This window comes from Dendropsophus ebraccatus, chromosome 11, assembly GCF_027789765.1.
Source record: "Dendropsophus ebraccatus isolate aDenEbr1 chromosome 11, aDenEbr1.pat, whole genome shotgun sequence".
NCBI classification, from domain to species: Eukaryota; Metazoa; Chordata; class Amphibia; order Anura; family Hylidae; genus Dendropsophus; species Dendropsophus ebraccatus.
In genome coordinates, this window is record NC_091464.1 from 80,427,831 (window position 1) to 80,452,160 (window position 24,330).

The 24,330-nt window shown below is 43.9% G+C and overlaps 1 protein-coding gene across 1 annotated transcript; it reads right to left on the reverse strand.

Annotated features, from left to right (window-relative positions):
- Positions 1 to 5,057: 5,057 nt before the first annotated feature.
- Positions 5,058 to 22,586, reverse strand: ZRSR2 (zinc finger CCCH-type, RNA binding motif and serine/arginine rich 2). The gene is made up of 12 exons (XM_069945420.1): positions 22,116 to 22,586; positions 21,077 to 21,156; positions 19,164 to 19,227; positions 17,628 to 17,733; positions 17,276 to 17,359; positions 15,977 to 16,015; positions 14,438 to 14,553; positions 13,521 to 13,734; positions 12,614 to 12,669; positions 11,301 to 11,410; positions 9,457 to 9,965; positions 5,058 to 5,408 (listed from the first exon to the last, which is right to left on the reverse strand). The coding sequence occupies exons 1-11, from the start codon at positions 22,175 to 22,177 to the stop codon at positions 9,469 to 9,471; spliced, it is 1,428 nt and encodes a 475-aa protein (XP_069801521.1). The 5' UTR covers positions 22,178 to 22,586; the 3' UTR covers positions 5,058 to 5,408; positions 9,457 to 9,468.
- Between the last annotated feature and the right edge of the window lie 1,744 nt (positions 22,587 to 24,330).

Genomic DNA, 24,330 nt, shown 5'->3' on the forward strand with positions numbered 1-24,330 from the left:
AATATTTATAGCACAGGGTCAGGGCTGATCAGTATATCATTGTTAATACTAGTATAGCTATATCCCCAGTATAGTATAGATATATACTTTGATGGTAATGAAAGGCACAATGATCTAATCAAAGTTCTTGATGACTTTCTTAGAAAGGGCTCCTAAAAATGTAGTGTAGCATTTGGTTTATGTTACAGTCTTCAGGGCCATATTAGATGGGAGTTTCACACTGGTTTCCCCCTAGGAGGGAAAGGTGCACCCGGTGCTTGAGATGCCCATCAAATATGCCTTTTAAAGGGGTTATCCAGCGCTACAAAAACATGGCCACTTTCTTCCAGAGACAGCACCACTCTGGTTGGGTGCAGGTTTTGCTGCTCAGTTCCATTGACGTGAATGGAGCTTAAAGGGGTTATCCAGCGCTACAAAAACATGGTCACTTTTCCCCCTACTGTTGTCTCCAGTTCAGGTGTGGTTTGCAATTAAGCTCCATTTACTTCAATGGAACTGAGTTTCAAAACCCCACCCAAACAGGAGACAACAGTAGGGGGAAAGTGGCCATGTTTTTGTAGCGCTGGATAACCCCTTTAACTGCAAACCGCACCTGACCTGGAGACAAGAATTGTGTTGTTTCTGAAAGAAAGTGGCCATGTTTTTGTAGCACTGGATAACCCCTTTAAGTTCTTTTTGTTTTATTTTTATTTTCATCATCTGTGTGTGCTTTGCTGGACTAAGCTTTGTTGTAATTGTGATGAATAACCTGTGTCACCATTGTCTTTGTGTTACGTGTCATTTCATTAGTAATAATAAACTATACAATTTTTATGCCAGGTGGAGTCTTTATTTCTCTAACACAGAAAATTAAAGGGAAAATTCTACATATTGGCCGTACTGAGAAAAATCACAGGTTAACATGTGGATGATTTTTTTTTTGGTAGATTTCCAACCCATATCACACTGCCTTAACCCCTTGCCTCCGCAGCCTGTTTTGTCCTTAAAGGGAACCTGTCACCCCCCGTGCCGGGGTGACAGGCTCCCGACCCCCCGTTAGAACCCCCTATACTTACCTCATCCCGCCGGGTCCCGCTTCTGGATTCGGTCGGGTCCCGGAGATCTCAGCCGCTGCAGCCCGGCGCGCGCGCTGACAGATGAGTCCAACGCTCATAGAGAATGACGGAGCGCTGGACTCTCCTGTCATTCTCTATGGGTGTTGGACTCATCTCTCAGCGCGCGCGCCGGGCTGCAGCGGCTGAGATCTCCGGGACCCGACCGAATCCAGAAGCGGGACCCGGCGGGATGAGGTAAGTATAGGGGTCTCTAACGGGGGGTCGGGAGCCTGTCACCCCGGTACGGGGGGTGACAGGTTCCCTTTAATGACCAGGCTCATTTTTCAAAATCTGACCTGTCTCACTTTATGCGCTTATAGCTCAGTGATGCTTTAACGTATGCTAGCGATTCTGAAATTGTTTTTTCGTCACATATGACACTTTATATTAGTGGCAAAATTTGGTCACTACTTTGTGTGTTTTTTGTGAAAAACATCAAAATATCCTGAAAAATTAGGAAATTTAGCATTTTATGAACTTCTGAAATTCTCTGCTTCTAAAAAAGGAAGTCATAGCACATAAATGAGTTACTAAATCACATTACCAATATGTCCTCTTTATTCTGGCATAATTTGGGAAACATATTTTACTTTTTTAGGGTGTTATGGGGCTTAGAAATTTATTAGCAAATTATCACATTTTGTGAAAGTTTCCAGAACTGATTTTTTTTAGGGACCAGTTCTTTTTTTAAATGGATTTAGAAGTCTGGTTTCCTGAAAACCCCCATAAGTGACCCCATTTAGGAAAATAGACACCTTAAAGAATTAATCTAGGGTTATAATGAGCATTTTAACCCTACAGGGGCTGGAGGAAATTATTCACAATTAGGCCGTAAAAAAAATCGAAAATGAAAATTTTCAAATAATATAAACGTTTAGATTAAAGTTTCTCATTTTCAAAAGGAACATGAGAAAAAAAGCATGCCAAAATCTGTAACACAGGTTCTCCTGAATACAATGGTACTCCATATGTGGGCGTAAACCACTGTATGGGCACAGAGCCGGACTTAGAAGAGAAGGAGCGCCAATTAGCTTTTTAATGCAGATTTTGCTGAAGAAATTTCTGAACGCCAGGTGCGTCTGCAGTGCCCCTGTAGTGTCCGCAGAACAGAATCCCCCCAAAAGTCACCCCATTTTCAAAAGTACACCCCTCAAAGAATTCATCTTTGGGTAGGATGAGCATTTTGACCCCACAGGTATTAGAGTAAGTATTCAAAATTAGACAGTAAAAATGAAAGACACGAATTTTTCTAATAATATGTTCGTTTAGTTTGAAATTTCTCAATTTCACGAGGAACAAGAGAAAAAAAGTACCCCAAAATTTGTAACGCAGGTTCTCCTGAATACAATGGTACCCCATATGTGGGCATAAACCACTGTATGGGCACCCAGGAGGGCTCAGAAGAAAAGGAGCGCCAATTAGCTTTTTTAATGCAGATTTTGCTGAAGAAGTTTCTGAGCGCCAGGTGCGTTTGCAGCGCCCCTGTAGTGTCCGCGCCCCTGGACAGTTCCTGACATGGACAGAGGTGGCAGCAGAGAGCACTGTGTCAGACTGAAAAGAATACACCACTTCCTGCAGAGAGATTTTCAAATAGAAGTAAATAAAAAATCTATATAACTCTCTGAAACCAGTTGATTTAAAAGAAAAATTTGCGCTGGGTATCCCTTTAACATTTCAGTATTGCATCTAGACCAAAAGCAGAAGTGTATCTTAAACAAAAAAAAATTTGTGAAAACATTTCTTCTTCTTGTCTTTATTGAAGGGGTTGTCCCATGAATAGAAGTTCTCCCCTGTCCTCAGGTTAATTAATAACTGATCACAAGGGGCCCCATTCTTCTGGGTGAATGGAGGGGCAATGGGCAGGCTGCTCCATTTATTTTCTGTGAGAGTCCCTGGAGATTGCAGAGTGCTTTGGCTCCCATAGAGAATGTATGGAGCGGCAGTCACAGAAAAGCAGTGTACAGCAAGTAACGAGTCTTTTTCTTTTGTGTGTGACATACAGTGAGTTTGTAGCAAGGATACATTAAACAGTAATGACTAAACAAACTGCACCAAATAATTTTTTTTTTGTTTGGCCCAAAATACCAAAGGTACAGTAACATAAGAGGGATTGCATCAAACTGAAACTTACCGAGCAATCTTAGGGTCATATTACACAGTCCGATAACTATAGTAAATGAACGCCAGTCTGCTAAATTGATGCTTGTTTACTGCCTATTACATGGCTCAACCATCATGCAGCAAGGGATATGTATGTGTGTGTGTATATATATATAAAGTTCATACATACCTGACCATGCTCCCCGATGTTTTCACTTCTCGATGCTTGCCGCAGCTAAAGCTTCTACACAACTCTGAGGCGGCAGGCCATTCAGCCAATCACTGGCGCGGCAGTCCCTTCCCCGGCACTGATTGGTTGGCCAGCCTGTCACTTCAGAGACTGGCTGTGCAGTTGTACCAGTGGCTGCAGGAAGAAGCAAAGAGAACACTGGGGAGCATGGAGAGGTAATGTGCTGTATTATGTTCTTTACAGGTGCATCAGCCGCCAGCCACACATCACTCTTACATGTAATGATGGGCGGTCAACGGCCGATGATTTTAGGTCAGGGCCAAAAGGCACGGTCAGCCGATGCTTGTTGTCTTTATTACACAGAGCGATGGTCTGGTGAATTGGTCTGATTTGACAGCTTATTGCTCCTTGGTATAGGGCCCTTATAGTGAAATTATCCTTTGTGGCCCATAGCCACCACTCACAGCTCAGCTTTCATTTTACTAGGAATGAATGAATATTTGAAACCTGAGCTAGCTGTGATTGGCGGCTATGGGCAACAAAGGACAAGTTTGCCGCAGAATAAGTGTGTCTTTGTATTGATACTTCTGGAAGCCCCTTTGTTCTTGGTCAGAGGCTAGGAACAAAATCTGACAGCACAGCCATTGATTTGTTAGGTCTGAGAAATAGGTTGTTCCACTTTTAGGCTATGTTCCCACTACGTATAAACAATGGCCGTTGTTTTAAATGAAAAGTTGCGCTAAAGTCTATGGACATTGGCTGGAAATCAATGACATGAACACTATTTGGATGGCCGTTGTCAAATAATTGCTTGTTGTTGTTTAATACATTGTTTGAAACAACGGCCTTTTCATAAGAAGTATGGTGTGTGAACATAGCCTTAATGTGCTCCAAATGATCTAAGCACCTTCCTGACTTCTAAGGGTCCTTTTACACAGAGAGATTATCTGCCAAAGATTTGAAGCCAAAGCCAATAACAGACTATTAACAGGGATCAGGTCATAAAGGAAAGCCTGAGATTTTTCCTCTTTTTAAATCCATTCCTGGCTTTGGCTTCAAATCTTTGGCAGATAATCTCTGTGTAAATGGACCCTATGCAATCAAGGCACATCAAAGGGGTACTGAAATGTTACTTCTTTCACATCAACTGGTGTCAAAAATATATAGATTTGTAATTTACTTCTAGTTAAAAATCTCAAGTCTTCCAGTACTTATCAGCTGCCATATGTCCTGCAGGAAGTGGTGTATTCTTTCACATCACTGCTCTTCTGACCCCTCTTCTGTCTCCATGTCAATTGAAGGCCAGAAGTTATGCTGTCCAATAGAGAATGCATTGGAGACTGACTTCCAGCCTTCAATCGAGACAGAAGAGTGGTAGGAAGAGCTGTGACGTGAAAGTAAGCAGGATTTGAACAGTGCCACAGGACTGTACTAATGGGACTAATCATGTGACAATTAAGCTTGTGTGATACAAGAAAATTGATGCCCAGTGACTCCATTTTTTTTTTTTTTTACAGCACAGACATTTTTCAAAACGTCACCTGGCTTCTGTGATCGGTGGCAGTTTCTTTTTTCACATGCAAAAAAAATTCAAAAAATAAAAAACGCATCTGTATCAATTTTACATTTTTATTTAAAATATTTACACAATTGAAGGGGGGGGGGGGGAATAGTGGCTTTTCCATGCACGTCTCAAACATACAGTGCATTAAAGGGATTATCCAGAATTAGAAAAAAAAACGGCTACTTTTTTGCAAAAACAGCGCCACCCCTGTGCTCAGATTCAGCTCCATGGACTTCAATAGCACCAAGTTACTAAACCACACCCAAACACAGGACGAGAGGCATACTGTTTCTGGATGAAAACGTTCATGTCTTATTAAACCCTATTGCATGTCGGGTGCTTTACATCATCACGTAACTGAGGGGAGGTGACAGCCATTCTGCTGAAATAAAGATACACTGTATCCATAGACAGATACCAGACAGAGAATCCACCAGCTCTCCACGTGACCACACTGAACCTGTAAAATACATATTGGATGTTTGTATTAGCATAGTTGTCAAATTGTCTGAAAGTCACAATAATTAGTAAGAAACAATATAGTACTGCCAGAATTTCAGATTGTGACAACTAAAACTCAAAGGAATTGTTACTTTCCTTCTCTACAAAGGTCTAACAACCTCGAAGAAGGTGGTGTCATCACAGGAGGAACAGATATCTATACCCCAGTCTGGCCACATGAAGCCCCTACCTCACACTATAGCTGATCTAGCAAGGCCGGTCCTTGAATGCCACTACTCTGCAAAGCATAACCAAATGTAGCAACACAGGACTATGAGGAACACAAACAAATGTATAGTATAAGGGAATCATTCAGCCTTCTGATCTGACCCTGAGACTTTGTAAAAACAGTGTGAACCCAGCCTTGGGGTATGTTCACACAGATATAACTGCCCACAGTCTGTTTAATATATACATTTTATGAACACACACAAAAAAAAAAGTCTTAGCGGACTGTGAAGCAAAAGGCTAAAGGCCCTATTACACAAATCAATTATCGGCCATTATTCGGCAGATAATCACTGTCAACTGATCGTTGTCTTTCAACAGGCTGAAACACAAGCGATGAGCCTGGCAACGATCTGCTGCCGTAGCTCCGGTATTTATGGACTGCCCAGATGATTTAATGATCGCCCGGGCAGCCCCGGGCGATCATTAAAACATCTGGGCAGTCCATAGAAGATACCGGAGCTCCGTGTACACGGAGCTACGGCAGCAGATCGTTGCCAGGCTCATCGCTTGTGTTTCAGCCTGTTGAAAGACAAAGATCAGTTGACATGCACAAAGTGATCGGCCGAATAATGGCCGATAATCCAGGCAGCCCCGGATCTTTATTTATTTATTTATTTTTTTTAAACGGACATAAAAATCAGGTAGACTAGGTTTTTCATTTTTTTTTATAATGTAATCCAATGGAAAAACGGATGCACACACACACACACACATGTATCCATTGTTCCCATTGTTTCTTGCAAAAAAACGGATTGCAAAAAAGTAGTGTGAACCCAGCCTAAATGAAGACATTCCTTCCTCCTCAGCGTCTCCTGTGCAATAGGAACATATCAGCAGGTTAGATTTATCTACACCATATTGTGCAGTGTAACGGTATACTATACGATACCACTTTGCCACATTGGTGAGTATTATGCAGCACAATCTGCCTTATACAAATGTATGTTACTGTTCTTTTTGATGTACGTTTTTCAATAAAAAATTTTTTTTCTAAATTTAGCAGAATGGAACAGGTTAAGGGCGAAAGTGAAATTCATGTCTCCGAGACAACCTCACTCCACAAAATACAAACCCCAGGAGCGAGAGAAACACGTTCCTTTACAGCTTCTATAGCCAAATGGCCAAAGGGCTCTCTAATAATGAAATTCATACTTGTATCTTGTAGTTCAAAGGACGTCCATATGCTGTGAAATTTCGGCCATTATAGCTTTGAAGCCATCATATTGTATTATATAGTATCTATTATTTTCCTGTAAACAAAGCCGGGATGAGGATTATACTGAGCAAACAATAAGGCGGCCGCCGTAATGAGCCACTTCTTATACTGTATCTGTAAGTGGCCGGGATGTGTTTGATGTGTAACCGCGATTCTGTGGAATCCTTCATTACTACTTTCTTAGAAGACAACCAAAGAATGTTTGTGCCTGTTTTCCGGATTTCTGTCCTTGGGGAATGATAGTATAAAGCCTGTGACCACTTACATAGAACATTTCGTTTCCTTATCTATAGTTAGCAGATTGTGACCTCTGTAATGGCCGTCTCCCATTCTGCATAAGGAGCTATGGCAGGGCTTCAAAGAACCAGTCACCATAAAGCTGAAGAGAATGGTTTCCTAGAATCTAATCAGTGAAAGACTCATAGTCCTATCCACAGTACACAGATCCCCGCTACATATAGTCCTATCCACATAACACAGATCCCCGCCACATATAGTCCTATCCATAGTACATAGATCCCCGCCACATATAGTCCTAACCACAGTACATAGATCCCAGCCACATATAGTCCTATCCACAGTACACAGATGCCAGCCACATATAGTCCTATCCACAGTACACAGATGCCAGACACATATAGTCCTATCCACAGTACACAGATGCCAGCCACATATAGTCCTATCCACAGTACACAGATCCCCGCCACATATAGTCCTATCCACAGTACACAGATCCCCGCCACATATAGTCCTATCCATAGTACATAGATCCCCGCCACATATAGTCCTAACCACAGTACATAGATCCCAGCCACATATAGTCCTATCCACAGTACATAGATCCCAGCCACATATAGTCCTGTCCACAGTACACAGATCCCAGCCACATATAGTCCTATCCACAGTACATAGATCCTAGCCACATAGTCCTATCCATAGTACACAGATCCCCGCCACATATAGTCCTATCCATAGTACATAGATCCCAGCCACATATAGTCCTATCCACAGTACACAGATCCCAGCCACATAGTCCTATCCATAGTACTGTACATAGATCCCAGCCACAGCAGTTTCTACTATTCATTGGATGAGTGAACAGACAAGACTGGAAAGTGCTAGATACTTTGAAAACATGGGAAATTATGTACTTTTTTTGTAAAGCCTGAATTAAGAAAATTAAAGGAGAAATGCCACGGCCATGAAGACTAAAATCAGCAGGCAGGCGGGGGTGAAAATACACATGTAGATTCACCTGTCTCCATTGCACCGCTCCAGGGTCCCAATGTTGGCTGCTGGAAACCGGGTACGTCATGTACCAGGCTTTTCCAGCACCAATGTCACAGCCTCACAGAGTGATCGCCTGGTGTCCCGCCCCAGTCAATGATTGGCTAAGCAGGCAATCATTTAGCCGGGGTTGTAACATTGCAGCTAGCAGAGCTGCGGTAAATGTGACCCCGTGGCAGCACTACGAGGCTCAAGGAGGTGCAAGTTTACCAGTTTATTATTTTTCACCCCGCCTTGATTTTAGAGGGAGTCCTTCGGTATGTGCACACTGAGGAAATTCTGCCCATAAAAAAAAAAAAAAAAAATGAGCAGTCTTGGCTGCTATTGTTTTCTATTGTATTTCCGCTCAGTAATGCACACGGTGGAAATTTCCGTCCGGAATCCGCGCTCCGCTCAAAATATTGACATTTCAATTCTTTGGGTGGATTACGCTGACTGAATACCATAGAACTCTGTGAGAAATCATTTTCCCCCACAGGAATTCCACAAGCACTAAAAAATGTGCGGAATTCCACACAAAATCTATTAGCGAAAATTCAGTGTGGATTATGCACATACCCTAAGGGTGGGTTCATACTGAGGAATTCTTGCGGATAATGTCTGCGGAATTCCGCTGTCTGTCCGCGCGCCTTTCCACCGGCTCCATAGACACCATTCTATGGGCTGGCGTACTCAGCTATCCGCCGAAAAAACTGACATGTCACTTCTTTCGGCGGATAGCGGAATACGCCGGCCCATAGAATGGAGTCTATGGAGCCGGTGGAAAGGCACGTGGCCGTGTGCACGGACAGTCAGCGGAAGAAAAACAAAAAACCTTCCATGTGGGTTTCCTACTATTTCACCAGACATTGAAGGGGTGAAAGCCTCATTGATATTAACATTCTGCTCATCATCAAAGGGCAATCTTCCCCAACATGTGGATAGAATGTGTAACATCTCATCCACATACCTGGAAGTGTAATCTGCCAATACTGAGCAAAATCCACAGCAATTCTGCCACTTGTGATTTCACCCTGACGGACTCAGTGAGTAGTCACTGCATGGGGCCTCCTTCTCTGATAGATAGTACTAGTACTTTTGAGGATATACCTCTAGATTATGGCAATGGAACAAATCATGATTATTCTGCTCCGTTTCTGCATGAAAAACTATGAATAGCAGAGATTTCTATGGGTGTCACATGGTTTGTTTCTATAGCAGCTCGTATGGGCCCACTACAGCCATGTGCCCTTAGAGGACTGAACAAATGTATTAGCTTTCAGGAGACATTTACCTGAGTATACGGCTACTCCTGCCCACTGGGGCTTTGTGGGCTCCGCTCTCCACTCTTTGACCGTCTTCTGCCGCGACTTCTGGAACTACAACGACTTCTGCTCTTTCTACTCCGACTTTTTGACCTGGATGAACTCTTGCTCCTTCTGCTTCTGGAGGAGCTACGGCTGCGACTTTTGTGCTTGTGTCTTTTTCTGCTCCTGCTGCGCGACCTTCTCCGGCTCCTTGACCTGCGTGAGCGATGATGTTTCTTCTTGCGCTTGTGGCGACTTCTTTTTCTCCTGCTAGAATCTCCGTTCCTTTTGGAGTCTGGGCTGGGGCTGTGGTATCTCCTGGACACGCTGTGATCATCATATCGGCTTGACCGATCCCTCCGCTCACTTTGGTTACTCCTGTCTGGTGACATGTTTAAGTCTCTATTGGCCTCCCAAAATTCATTGTTTGGATTCCTGAAGACGTGCAAGAAGTTGCAGTGTTTGCCACGAGGACATTTTTGCCTTTCAAATAACCCTAAGAAGAAAAAAAAAGTATAACATATTTGTCTATAATATATAAATACAAAGTTACTAACACCCTATCCAGTGACACAGGGGCCATACTGACTACTGAGCCGAGCACACCCGAGTCCCAAAATAATGGTATACATGAGGCAAATGACCCAAACATAGTTACTTGTGTTGACCATGTTGGGGTCATTAAAAAGGGGTACTCCAGGAAAAATCTTTAAGTCAACTGGTTTTTAAAAAGTTACACAGATTTGTAATTTACTCCTATTTAAAAAATCTCCAGTCTTCCAGTACTTATCAGCTGCTGTATGTCCTTCAGGAAGTGGTGTATTCTTTCCAGTTTGACACAGTGCTCTCTGCTGCCACCTCTGTCCATGTCAGGAACTGTCCAGAGCAGGAGAGGTTTCCCATGGGGATTTGCTCCTGCTCTGGACAGTTCCTGACATGGACAGAGGTGGCAGCAGAGAGCACTGTCAGACTAGAGAGAACACACACTACTTCCTGTAGGACATACAGCAGCTGATATGTTCTGGAAGATTGGAGATTTTTAAATAGAAGTAAATTACAAGTCTATATAACATTTTCAGAAACCAGTTAATCTGAAAGAGACTTTAAAGGGTTTTATCCCAGCTCTGCTGTATACATATATTTTATTACTGCATTTGGAACATGTGACCCCTGATCAGCCACCCTCTTAAGATTTAAAGGGAAGAGAATGCAGTTTCAAAGTTCTCTCAACCCCAGGATGCATCAGCAGAGCATCACATCGGCAGCTAGAAACGTTAACATCCTTGCCTGCTGGGAGGTCAGTGTAATAATCCTGATCTCTATATAATTTTTAGATAAGCTGAGATACGGTAAGTATACAGTCAGGGAAGCTGAACAGTCATGAGCTCTATCACAACTGTGTGACAAGAGCAGTATAAATCTTTATCAGTAGCTCTAGTGGGAGTTTGTGTCCTATTGAGAGTACAGAATCACTTGTATTTTCCAGGGGGCCATCATGCAATCACATGACCAAACTGATGAAAGATTCCAGGATTTTTCAGATGGAAAGGAACAACTATATACCAGTTAAATTATATATTTTTTGGATGGCAAGCTGCATAATGAATACATGCTTCTTTATCTACATAAAGTTATTAATGTATTAATAAACCAAGGTGAGGGGAGGGGACATTTCCCTATTTGTTATAGGATATTATTTTATAAATCACACTTAGCATACATGCATGTAATGTGTAACGGTTTTACAGGTGACAAGAAATAAAAGGACCATAGTACAGGTTACCAAATGGTTCCCGTGGTAGGTGACTAGTATTGAGCTGAAATATATTACCACATATAGCAGATTTCCATTTAGTGACTGGTGAAAATTCACACTGAAGTTGGCGACCCGCATACCAGCGGCCATTGAAGAGAGAAAGGGCCTGCAAGCACTCTTCTTCCCTAGAATACAAAAAGTATAAGAGCACATACAGAGCTTTATAAAGAACTCAGAAACTCTACATATATATAAATCCTTCTCACAGTCACATACAAGAGTCTCAGGTTAGTTTTCCTTCTGGGAGAAAGAGAAAGGAGTAAAAAAATAAATAAATAAAAAAAATGTAGGTATTTAAATGACAGAACAAGGTAAAGTTCATTTAATTGCTTTGTACCAAGGCAGACCTTGAAATACTTATAAAGTGATTTTTTTTCCCTGCACTTACTAATACATCAAGGCTTCACTTCCTGGATCACATGGTGATGTCCCTTCCTGGATCACATGGTGATGTCCCTTCCTGGATCACATGGTGATGTCCCTTCCTGGATCACATGGTGATGTCCCTTCCTGGATCACATGGTGATGTCCCTTCCTGGATCACATGGTGATGTCCCTTCCTGGATCACATGGTGATGTCCCTTCCTGGATCACATGGTGATGTCCCTTCCTGGATCACATGGTGATGTCCCTTCCCAGAGCTGTGTGGGCTGTGGCTGCTGGAGAGGATGATGGCAGAGGGATGCTCAGTGTCCCTCCTGTGCCCTGTGTACCTCAGTGTCCCCCCGCCATCATCCTCTCCAGGAGCCACAGCCCACACAGCTCTGGGAGTCGGGTCGTGACATCACCATGTTATCCAGGAAGTGAAGCCTTGATGCAGTAGTAAGTGCAGGGAAAAAAAAACACTTTATAAGCATTTCCCGTAATAAGTGTACATTTGTGATTTGTACAACTTTTGGGGGGCAATAGTTTAATAAAAAGTTTACCGGACTTCTACTTTAAGGGCGACATTTACTAACATGCATCCCTGGCGTACGCCATGAAAAAGGAGCAGATTCTTCCCTTCTACCTGTTGTGTGCCAGCTGTAACCCCCACTGACCTGACTGGGGGGGGGGGGGGGGCGGGCGGGCGAGTAGATTTTTGCACACTGCCTGCACCAGGAACAGAGCCAGCCAATTGTACTTACAGGCATGCACCGCTTAGTAAACCTGACCTGGGAAAAAGGGGCGGGGCTTTATTTAAGACTGGCGCACATGATAAATGTCCCCCTGGCATTTTTTGGAAAATCAGACAAGGACCCTGAAGCCATCCCTGCAGTCGCTGTGCTCTGCTACAATGTACTAAACTCTACAGTGAAATAAAAGTGTAAATAAAATAAGATCCTTACGTTTGATACTGGACATAGACATTTCCTCTTAGGTGCGGTTCAAAATTGCAGCTAACCTAGTAAAAAAAAAGAAAGGAGAAAAAAAAAAAAAAAATTCATGGTGACGGACAAACATTCAAGATCAAAAGTGGTGCCATAGCAGTAGGGGAAAGGTTCTGACCTCAGTACCTCTCGCCCCACCCCCCCACCCCCATATTGGGCCCCCAGCTGCTTCTTTGTTATGAACAGCACATGACCAGAGGCTCTATTCATTCCTATAGAGCCAAGTAAGCGTTCAATAGGAATGAACACAGCCTCTACCTATGGCTCTACTCATAACAAAGAAGCAGGGTGCCCCAATACGGAGATTGTGGGGGGTACAGAGGCCACCCCCCTGCAATCTCTTACTTTTCCCCTATCCTGTGGATAGAAGAAAAGTAAAATTTTCCCGAACAACCTCTAACTTCTGTATGATGTCCATTTACTGTGTGTATTTTCCCTATTGAAATCAAAGGCCAGGTAAAATTCACAACCACAAATGACTTTCCTGCAGATTTCCTTCTCTAGGCAATCCGTCAAGTATGCATTTACCTCTAATGCGGTTTTCTGTGCGGTTGCAATGTATAACTATCTCAGATCCTGTTCAAGCTGAGCTGAACCATCTATCCCCAGGTATGATGCAGGTATGTGGGCACAACATGCACACACTACCCATCTTAGAATCCCTTTGAAGTGCACTGTACTTTAGAGGCAAAATGCTTGAATAATTCAAATGTAAGAAACCCTGTTATATTGTCTTTCCTATAGAATATACAGTACACGGCTAAAATAGTCATAGGGATGGATCTGGGTCAATCCCGTTTTAGCTTCCATTGTTCTCATTAATAGAACAGTTTAGAGTAAACCTTTGTTTTTTTATTTCCTTTACCTTGAACTGGATGACCCTGCCCACATTTTTAAACTCAGGAACCACGTCCGTGTAGAATTCCAGAAACTGCTGATAGATTTCATCGTCTCCGTATTCCAGACTGGCGTCAGTGTCATAATCATCCCTTCTGCACTGCTCCATCCCAAACGTAACAAACATTCCACGAACAAGCAGAGTTTGGCTGGAAGAGGGGAAGCAATGCTTGCGGGAACACCTTTATTAAAAAAAAAAAAAAAAAAAAAAAAAAAAAAGTACAGATTTATTATTTTTTCTGCAGAATACAAGACTTAAAGGGATTCTATCAGCTGCAATCCAGGTTTCAAACTGCACGGTTAGGTGTAAGGTCAAGAAAACACATGGTGCCTTTCATATTAAGTTGTCATTCCAGTATGTAGAAAAATGCTTCTATTCTCCTGTGCAAAGTGTCAGAGAGGCTTCCTCAAACTCCTAAAATACTGCTAGCAGGAATAATCCCGGCACCCACGCTCATCAGCTGTCCGGTGCCATACAACACAGAGAACAGAGTCTGCATTCACACAGAACAGTTTCTGCATTCACTGTGTAGTGGTAGTAATATGTAACTGCAGCTTAGCCACCAGTTACTTTAGCAGTGTGTAGTGGTAGTAATGTGGAACTGCAGCTTAGCCACCAGTTACTTTAGCAGAAGGTGATCTGCAGTTACACGTAAGTGGCACAGAACAGCTGATCAGCATGCGTGTCGAGTGCATCCTGACGATCAGTGACTGATTAGCTACTTTACCTGGAAAGCCCCTTTAGGTGTTTTTAGCGTAACATATGTAGTAAAATATTTAAAAAAAAAAAAAAAAACACACTTTAAATAAATAAATGTGTTATTGCAGTAATCATACTTAACCAGCTCGATTCACTGATTTACTTATTTGTTTACTAGCTTTTACCTGTCACCAAACCTACACGCTCCAGTTTTTAGGTAGAACGGGCAGTTGGCACGGTCCTTTTCTGTGCCAAATCCATCTGGTGCCTCTGGATTGTGCCACACGCCACCATTTCCTAGCTGTAATAAAGAATATATTCACCACTGTGTTGTAAGCAAGCACTTTATAATACAAGAGATTATCTTTGTCAATATATGTATGTTTAAAGGGGTTATCCAGTGTTAGAAAAACATGGCCACTTTCTTCCAGAGACAGCACCACTCTTGTCTCCAGGTCAGGTGCGGTTTGCAATTAAGCTCCATTCACTTCAATGGAACTAGGCAGCAAAACCCCACCCAAACTGGAGACAAGAGTGGTGCTGTCTCTGGAAGAAAGTGGCCATGTTTTTCTAACACTGGATAACCCCTTTGATGATTGTGTTGTTGGAGCAGGCCATAATGAAAGCCTGTACATTACAGAAGTGAGCTGCACTGACTGTGACACCTATTTCAGGTTCAACCCCACCCTGGCATTTCCATGGCTGCTGCAGAGCAGGTCTCTATCCTTCTGTGTGCTTCATATTGTGCTCCCTCACTGCTGAGCCTCTAACATTGGTTCCTAGTTCCCATACCCTGCTTATTCCGAATGCTGGAACTGAGCATGTGTGACCAGCAAGATAAAAGTCATACTACAGGTTGTAACCTTAGGCAACCAGCTACATGCATTACAAGCATGCTTGACAAAGACCCCCAGGTGTTGAAGCATCGCTGTGTGCTTGGATTTCACAATGAACATTTGAAGAATTACTACTGTGGATTCTGTTACTTTTCTTTGGATATATAACCACATAATGTCAAAAGTGACAGTGCTCATTAAACATATACCACTGCTGTCCAAGATGACAACCTTCACAGACCAAACATGTCATTGTCAAAATGGCTGTCTGAGATATCTCTATATAGTGACTGTCAGCAGGTTTATGGTGTCCTATCTCAGGGTAGTATAAAATAGTGACAGAGAAGCTGAGCAGAATGATGTATCACTTACATTGTTCTGAGCAGCTGATCCAGAGATATCCTTCTAAATAACATGGACAATAAGTAGTCCTCTCCATTATGTGCATGAGCCCAGTAGTCTTGGATATTCATGAGAAGCAGAAAACTCCGCCCACCAGCTGCTGATTGGCAGTTATCTATCCATGCTGTATATAGGCAGTCAATGGTCAATCAGCAGCTGGGGGGGAGGGGTGTGGCAAGAATCCTATTCTCCTGCATATTAGGAGAACAGCTGAACAGAATGATGTAAGTAATACACCGATCTGTTCAGCATATCTGTCACTAGTTTATGCTGCCCTCATTTAAGGCAGCATAAACCTAGCGAGATTCCCTTTAATGAAGCAGAAACCGACTATAGCCAATAGGACAGGCCGTTCATTCTAGCGATGGGGTCACAAGGTGTGGACCTGATACCAATAAGAAGGTTTCATATGTAACAACTTGTTTGAAATGAGCAGATAACTTAATGTTCAGTCACTGTTATAATGCTATTTCCCCAGTGTCTTACCTGACTTTCTGCTTCATCCAGCATCTTCTGCACGGCTTCCTAGAAATGGTGTAAACACAGGACTAGTAAAAACCTCCATGAAGAGCATCTGTTTGCGGAGTTAAGAACCTCTAATGTTAAAATGGGATACACTATTCTACAACTAAAAATGAGGAAACAGAACTATGAACAGTGAATAGCCGTAGCTGTGGCTAAGGCTAGGTTCACATCATGATTTTGCAGCAGCTGATAAGTACTGGAAGACATGACTTTTTTTTTATAGAAGTAAATTACAAATCTCTGGCACCAGTTGATTTGAAAGGGGGAAAAAAACAAACAACCTCTTTAAGAACAAACTACATGATATAACAAAAAAAAGATACATCTTGATGTAGACAGACAGTCTGGCAGGGCATAGCTGGCAGCTTTCAACATGGAAACAAAAGTTAAGGAAATAAGCATTCAGAATAAAATACAGCCTAATGACCGTAACTGGCTGGTATGGTGTGTTATTTATTAACGGAAAGGGGTTTTCCCATTTCAATAAGTTATGCCCCATCCTCAGGTTAGGGGATGGCACGCTGGACTATGAAACGAGCCCCGAAAATTTATTTAACCAAGAGAATCACAATGCCACCGCTTCATCTATGTCTATGATGCTGCTGAACATTTCCCAAGTTCCCATGTTCTTTACCTTCATCCTCTGAGCCATTCCGGTGCAGTTAGTAGTTTGCGCCACAATCCAGTAAGACCGTAAGGAGCACTGCCCGCCCCCATAGCGCCAATCCACCCCAGCTGGCCTAATGAATGGAGTGGGCCTGATAGGCATTATGGGGGCGGGCAGTGTTCTTTACAGTCTTACCAGATTGTGGAGGACACAACTGGCTCTGAGGATGAAGGTAAGACACATACCATCCCTCCTCAGCGTCTCCTGTACAATAGGCACATATCAGCAGGTTAGATTCACCCGAACATGGAATCTCTGTTGATGAGATCAGTAAGTTCTTACAAGGTGTATGACCTTAGTTATCTTGGCTTAGAAAAGCATGGCGTTTTCTTCCAAAAACAGCACTTTTTATCAGTTTGGGTGTAGTTTTAAAGCTCAGTTCTATGGAAGTGAATGGAGCCAAGATGCAATACCACACACAACCTGAGGACAGGAGTGGTGCTGTTTTTAGCATAATAATGCTTTTTTTTTTTTTTTTTTTTTATATATATATAATCCTGAATAACCACTTTAAATGTAGTATGTTGTCTTATTCAAATGACTACGCCTGAAATAGGATATGAGCGGATCTATCCTCCTAGAGCAGGAATCACCTCTCTTTCCCTCTTCTTCAGTTGCTCTGGCTCTTCTGATTTCTCCTTCATTTCCTGTTGTCTCCATTCTTCTATCATTCTTCTCTGTGTGAAACATAGGAAATACAAGATACACATTTATTACGTGGTGCTGACGCCCAGATCTTTATTTTTTACTAGTTATAAAACAGGCATGGTAATATTTGGCACAAAATATAAAACTAGAATACATGTACTGCCATATACCAGTAACAAACTAGACATACAAGACAGTATCATCCAGGAAGACACAGCACATCACAGATTTCCATAGAAGCATAAATTATCCTGCAGTTCATGTCTACTACAGTTATATTTCATTGGTATAGCATACCTCCTCCTCTTCACGTTTCCGAGCTGCTTCCTCTTTTTCAAGTTTAATCCTGAATTCCTCCTGAGCTTTCTGCTCTCGGGCCAGCCATTCTTCATGTTGCCTCTGCCTGCATATACAATGACGAATCATTACTCACAAATAAATATTCTATTCTACAAAGGGATCCATCGTAAGATTTGTATGTCATGTCCCTAGATAAAAATATTTTCTTAATATCTTACTTCTATATAGAGATCTCATCACTTAAAGGGGTACTCCAGCAGATTTTATTTTTCTTTTAAATCAAATGGTTTCAGAAAGTTACATAGATTTGAATTTACGTATATTTAAAAATCTTCAGTCGCCTAGTACTTATCAGCTGCTTTATGTCCTGCAGGAAATGGTGTATTCTTTCCAGTCTGACACAGTGCTCTCTGCTGCCACCTCTGTCCATGTCAGGAACTGTCCAGAGCAGCAGCAAATTCCCATAGAAAACCTCTCCTGCTCTGGACAGAGGTGGCAGCAGAGAGCCCTGTGTCAGACTGGAAAGAATACACCACTTCCTGCAGGACATACAGCTGCTGATAAGTACTGGAAGACTGGAGATTTTTTAATAGAAGTAAATCATAAATCCATATAAAACTTTTTGAAACCAGTTGATTTGAAAGAAAAAGAATTTTCGCTGGAGTACACCTTTAAAGGTTACGATCTCAAAGCCCAGTAATGAACACTATAGGGGATATTTATCAAAATGCGCCCCTGGCGTATGTCACAGAAAAGGGTCAGACTCTGCCCTTTTTTATGGCATACGCCAGCCTGTCCCCTTCGCGCTTGATGGGTCAGCAGACAGGGAGTTGCAGGGCTGGGAGGAGACATGGCCTCCTCACACGTCTGTCTGTAAGATCACCACAAGTCTGGAGCCAGAGACGCATTTCCCTATACAATACATCAGACTAAATGCATCACAGTTTGTTCTTTTAAGCCCTACAGTCTAGCCCCATGGATTGCCTTTAGTGTCATATTACAACTCCATACAACCTATGGGAAGTATGTAGCTCTAAGGGTCCTATTACACTGAGTGATTTTAAACGAGTGATAAACGATAGCAAATGAGATTGTTTATCGTTAACCTGAAATCTTTCACCATATTACACAGTACGATAATCGTTAGTAACGATCGTAATAACGATCATAGTAACTGATTATTCCTTCTGATCCCAGAAAAACAACTATGGACAATGTGCAATTACACTGAACGATTAGTGAAAAAAAAATGCAGAACTTGAGCGAACAGACGTGGAATTACAGCGAACGATTAACGATAATTTTAGGTTCAGATCTAAATCAACGACATACAAACGATTTTTCGATCGTTGCCTGTAATTACACAGAACGATTAAACGATTTTTCGCACGATTGGTCCTAACACAATTCTGGAGGATATAGGTATTTATTTTATATGTTTTATTTGGAGACATCTTGGGCAAGTTAACTAAGGTCCAAACACACACACATACATATCATATGGTATACTCAAACCATTTTGTTTACTAATACCTTTCAATTTCTTCCTGTAAGCCATCATCTTCATCCTCAGTGGTGACATGCTCCTTGTTGTCTTCTACCAAAACAAAAGATTTTTTTTTAATTTTATTTTTAACAGAATTTAAGCTTCATGTTGTACATTATACTAGCTCATTAACAAGCCTGAACAGAATGAGATTTTTTTTTTTACCTTTTTCCAGCATTTTATAGGTTGTGATATATTTAAAGGTTCAAATCTAATATCATTGGCTTAAAATATAAAAGTTTAAATACTTAAAGGGTTACATCAATCAGCAATTACAAACTGCCGAAAATTTTAAAAACAGAGGACATGAAAGGAGATAAAACACAGCTTAAAGAGGTTGTCCAGGGAAAATTAACTTGTCACCTATCCACAGGATAGGGGACAAATAAGATTGCGAGGGAGTTTGACCTCTGTACCCCCCGCCAACGGGCCCCTGGCTTCTTTGTTTTGAATAGTACTGCAGGTACGGCACGTGACCCACAGCTCTATTCATTCCTATGGAGCCGCCAGAAAGAGCCAAGCCAGTCCTGTGGATAGGAGACAAGTCAGTTTTCCCTGGACGACATCTAAGTTTCTAAATTCACGCAGTGACACTCAGTTTTACCTAGCGTGTCACTGTCATTTGTAAAAACTTTTGACATGTCAAAAGTTTTTATCAGGCCAGGTGTGAGGATTCAGATCCATACCGATTGGGAAAACGAATAAGGAGAAGTTCATGCCAAGTTTTGTCCTCTTCTGGATCTGTGTCACGTGATATCAGGGCTCCATAGACAATCAATCAGTTGGAACCCGGCTGATCACATGACACAGAACCAGGAGAGGACAGCACTTTGCACAATCTTCTCCTGGCTCGTTCTCCCAATCAATATGGGTTTGAACACTCAGACCTGCACTCATGACATGGCAAAAGTTTTTACAGACAGTGACACTTAACCAAGTTAGATCACTATAGGTTTGGTAGAAGTGAGAGAGTGCTAAGTGCTTTGGTTACTATACAGATGTGCATGCATGGGGCCCATATGAAACTGGCCTCAAATAGTAACTTATATCACTATACCGCGATTTCAACAGTGTTTTTACTTTTGCCTGGCATTTGCAATGACTTTCCTGCCCATCTAATGACAAGTCATGCAGAAGTAGGACGAGTACACATCTTATAGCCAAACAAATTCTTGTATTCTTTAGAAAATATGTATCCATTCCAGACAATAAGAACATTTCATCCATGCGCCTGGACGACTAGATGAGGTCTTCACCCTACAGCGCTCTTCAGATCAGGTGATCCCTGGAAGCTGTCACTCTCCATCGTGGTGCGATGTTTGGAGGGTGATCGCCTTTCTCTTATTGTCTTTGAGATATTGGAATTGATGCATATTTTTTAAAGACTATAAGACCTTGTTGGGCTCTAAGCTGTGTATGGGTCCTGGAATACTTATAGTCTGGCCGAGCACCTGACCTTAGGACGCTGTTTAATGCGGTTCAAATAAGGAGGACTCTATCTTGTTTGGAGACATTGTCTGCCTATCTAGTGATTCAGTGAAGAGTGCAGCTAGCCCACCATATGGTTGTACCCCTATATGTCAGGAACTGGGGGGGGGGGGGGTAGACCTAGAAGTATGGAATCAGTGCAACCAAAGCTACAAGACTCAAGAACAGACCACAGATCCTCTCTGATGCTTTAGAGTATGTTCACACTGAGTAAAACAGGCAGAATTCCGCGACGCTTCTTTGAGTGGAGAGCGGCGGCTGCGGAGGATTGTGTGCTCCCATAGACGGGCGATGTCTTAGTGTCCCATAGCCCGTCTATGGGAGAGCGCGCACTCCTCCGCAGCCGCCGCTCTCCACTCAATTCCGCCTGTTTTGTTCAGTGTGAACAAACCCTTATACATGATCCTTTTACCTGCTTCCCTTAGTCTTGCTAGTTCTTGTCTCTTCTTCTTCCGTCTTTCTTTCTTTAGGAGAGACCTGGCCTTCTTGTGACTGTAATGAAAGTATTGATGGTATTAGAACATGTAACCAGAGGTAATTGGGTTACTACTGTGTAACATATTACCAGGAGAGGGAAACTGTAGAGCCCAGGTTACTGACACAGGTGTATAAACTTCCCCAGTAAGCCCTGCACCACACTACCCCCTGCCTGCACCGCACGACACTACCCCCTGCCTGCACCACGCTACCCCCTGCCTGTACGACGCTACCCCCTGCCTGCACCACGCCACCCCCTGCCTGCACCACGCCACCCCCTGCCTGCACCACGCCACCCCCTGCCTGCACCACGCTACCCCCTGCCTGCACCACGCTACCCCCTGCCTGCACCACGCCACCCCCTGCCTGTACGACGCCACCCCCTGCCTGTACGACGCCACCCCCTGCCTGTACGACGCCACCCCCTGCCTGTACGACGCCACCCCCTGCCTGTACGACGCCACCCCCTGCCTGTACGACACTACCCCCTGCCTGCATGACACTACCCCCTGCCTGCACCACACTACCCCCTGCCTGTATGACACCACCCCCTGCCTGCACCACACCACCCCCTGCCTGCACCACACTACCCCCTGCCTGTATGACACTACCCCCTGCCTGTATGACACCACCCCCTGCCTGTATGACACCACCCCCTGCCTGTATGACACCACCCCCTGCCTGTATGACACTACCCCCTGCCTGTATGACACCACCCCCTGCCTGTATGACACCACCCCCTGCCTGTATGACACCACCCCCTGCCTGTATGACACCACCCCCTGCCTGTATGACACCACCCCCTGCCTGTATGACACCACCCCCTGCCTGTATGAGCGCCAGTCTCTCATGCACTCAGCCCAGTACACGGTTCGTGCACTCTCACATCCAGAGTAATCGCTGCTGGCCGCCGTACACCCCTCACAGTCCCTATCCCCATGTGCCGGCCCTTTGCGAACAATGTGCGTTCTTACCATAACCGCACCGCTTCGGATCCCTCTTGCACGGAGGCCGCCATTTCTGTTTTTATCGCCATTCAACAGCTTCGGTACGGAAGCCGAAGTAGGACGCTCCTCGCTCAGGCGCATGCCCAAAAGCCGGACGGAGCGCAGCCACAGTCACGTGACGCGAACGGAAAGGCTGGCAGCCGATAGAATCGATGAGGGGAGTGCTCTGTTTGCGTCTATATCTGCCCGACGTTAAAGTGAGTATACCTTCATGGCCCGGGCGGAAGCACTGGAGGCGGGACGACCCCTCCCCGCCCCTCCATAACGCGGCCCCATTAGCATCAATGAGGGGCGGGGGTATCCTTCCTCTGGGATGGGTGTAACCGCCTCCAGTGCTTCAGCCCCTGATGCTACATGTTACTTACTATCTACACTGCACCTATCTCCAAGGGTGAAGGCTAAATGCCATGCTAGGGAGGGACCCCTGATGATGTCCTGTGTTGTACTGAGATGAAATGTTCTGCAGCTATAGGGGCTCTGGCTGTGATGCAATGTTCTGCAATGTTCTGCAGCTATAGGGGCTCTGGCTGTTCTGCAATGTTCTGCAGCTATAGGGACTCTGGCTGTGCTGTGATGCAATGTTCTGCAGCTATAGAGGCTCTGGCTGTACTGTGATGCAATGTTCTGCAGCTATAGGGGCTCTGGCTGTGCTGTGATGCAATGTTCTGCAGCTATAGGGGCTCTGGCTGTACTGTGATGCAATGTTCTGCAGCTATAGGGGCTCTGGCTGTGCTGTGATGCAATGTTCTGCAGCTATAGGGGCTCTGGCTGTACTGTGATGCAATGTTTTGCAGCTATAGGGGCTCTGGCTGTACTGTGATGCAATGTTCTGCAGCTATAGGGGCTGTGCCGTGATGCAATGTTCTGCAGCTATAGGGGCTCTGGCTGTACTGTGATGCAATGTTCTACAGCTATATGGGCTGTGGCTGTACTGTGATGCAATGTTCTGCAGCTATATGGGCTGTGGCTGTACTGTGATGCAATGTTTTGCAGCTATAGGGGCTGTGGCTGTACTGTGATGCACTATTCTGCAGCTATAGGGGCCCTGGCTGTGCTGTGATGCAATGTTCTGCAGCTATAGGAGTCCTGGCTGTGCTGTGCTGTGATGCAATGTTCTGCAGCTATAGGGGTCCTGGCTGTGCTGTACTGTGATGCAATGTTCTGCAGCTATAGGGGCTGTGCCGTGATGCAATGTTCTGCAGCTATAGGGGCTCTGGCTGTACTGTGATGCAATGTTCTACAGCTATATGGGCTGTGGCTGTACTGTGATGCAATGTTCTGCAGCTATATGGGCTGTGGCTGTACTGTGATGCAATGTTTTGCAGCTATAGGGGCTGTGGCTGTACTGTGATGCACTATTCTGCAGCTATAGGGGCCCTGGCTGTGCTGTGATGCAATGTTCTGCAGCTATAGGGGTCCTGGCTGTGCTGTGCTGTGATGCAATGTTCTGCAGCTATAGGGGCCCTGACTGTGCTGTTATGAAATGTTCTGCAGCTATAGGGGCTCTGGCTGTTCTCTTATGCAATGTTCTGCAGCCATAGAGGCTGTGGCTGTTCTGCAATGTTCTGCAGCTATAGGGGCTCTGGCTGTACTGTGATGCAATGATCTGCAGCTATAGGGGCTCTGGCTGTACTGTGATGCAATGTTCTGCAGCTGTAGGGGCTGTGTCTGTGCTGTGATGCAATGTTCTGCAGCTATAGGGGCTCTGGTTGTACTGTGATGCAATGTTCTGCAGCTATAGGGGCTCTGGTTGTACTGTGATGCAATGTTTTGCAATCATAGGGGCTGTGCTTTACTGTGATGCAATGTTCTGCAGCTATAAAAGCTGTGGCTGTACTGTGATGCAATGTTCTGCAGCTATAGGGGATCTGGCTGTACTGTGATGCAATGTTCTGCAGCTATAGGGGCTCCAGTTGTACTGTGATGCAATGTTCTGCAGCTATAGGGGCTCTGGCTCTACTGTTATGCAATGTTCTGCAGCTATAGGGGCTGTGTTGTGATGCAATGTTCTGCAGCTATAGGGGCTGTGCTGTGATGCAATGTTCTGCAGCTATAGGGGCTGTGGCTGTGCTGTTATGCAATGTTCTGCAGCTATAGGGGCTGTGCTGTGATGCAATGTTCTGCAGCTATAGGGGCTGTGGCTGTGCTGTTATGCAATGTTCTGCAGCTATAGGGGCTGTGG

Excerpts from the sequence above, each read along its gene's own strand:
- ZRSR2 (XM_069945420.1), bottom strand. The coding sequence starts at position 22,177 with ATGGCGATAAAAACAGAAATGGCGGCCTCCGTGCAAGAGGGATCCGAA. Across the intron at positions 16,016-17,275 it reads TGAAGAAGAGGGAAAGAGAG|GAAGCCGTGCAGAAGATGCT; the intron begins GTGATTCCTGCT and ends CACCATTTCTAG. Across the intron at positions 9,966-11,300 it reads ATGGAAATCTGCTATATGTG|GGTTATTTGAAAGGCAAAAA; the intron begins GTAATATATTTC and ends TTTTCTTCTTAG.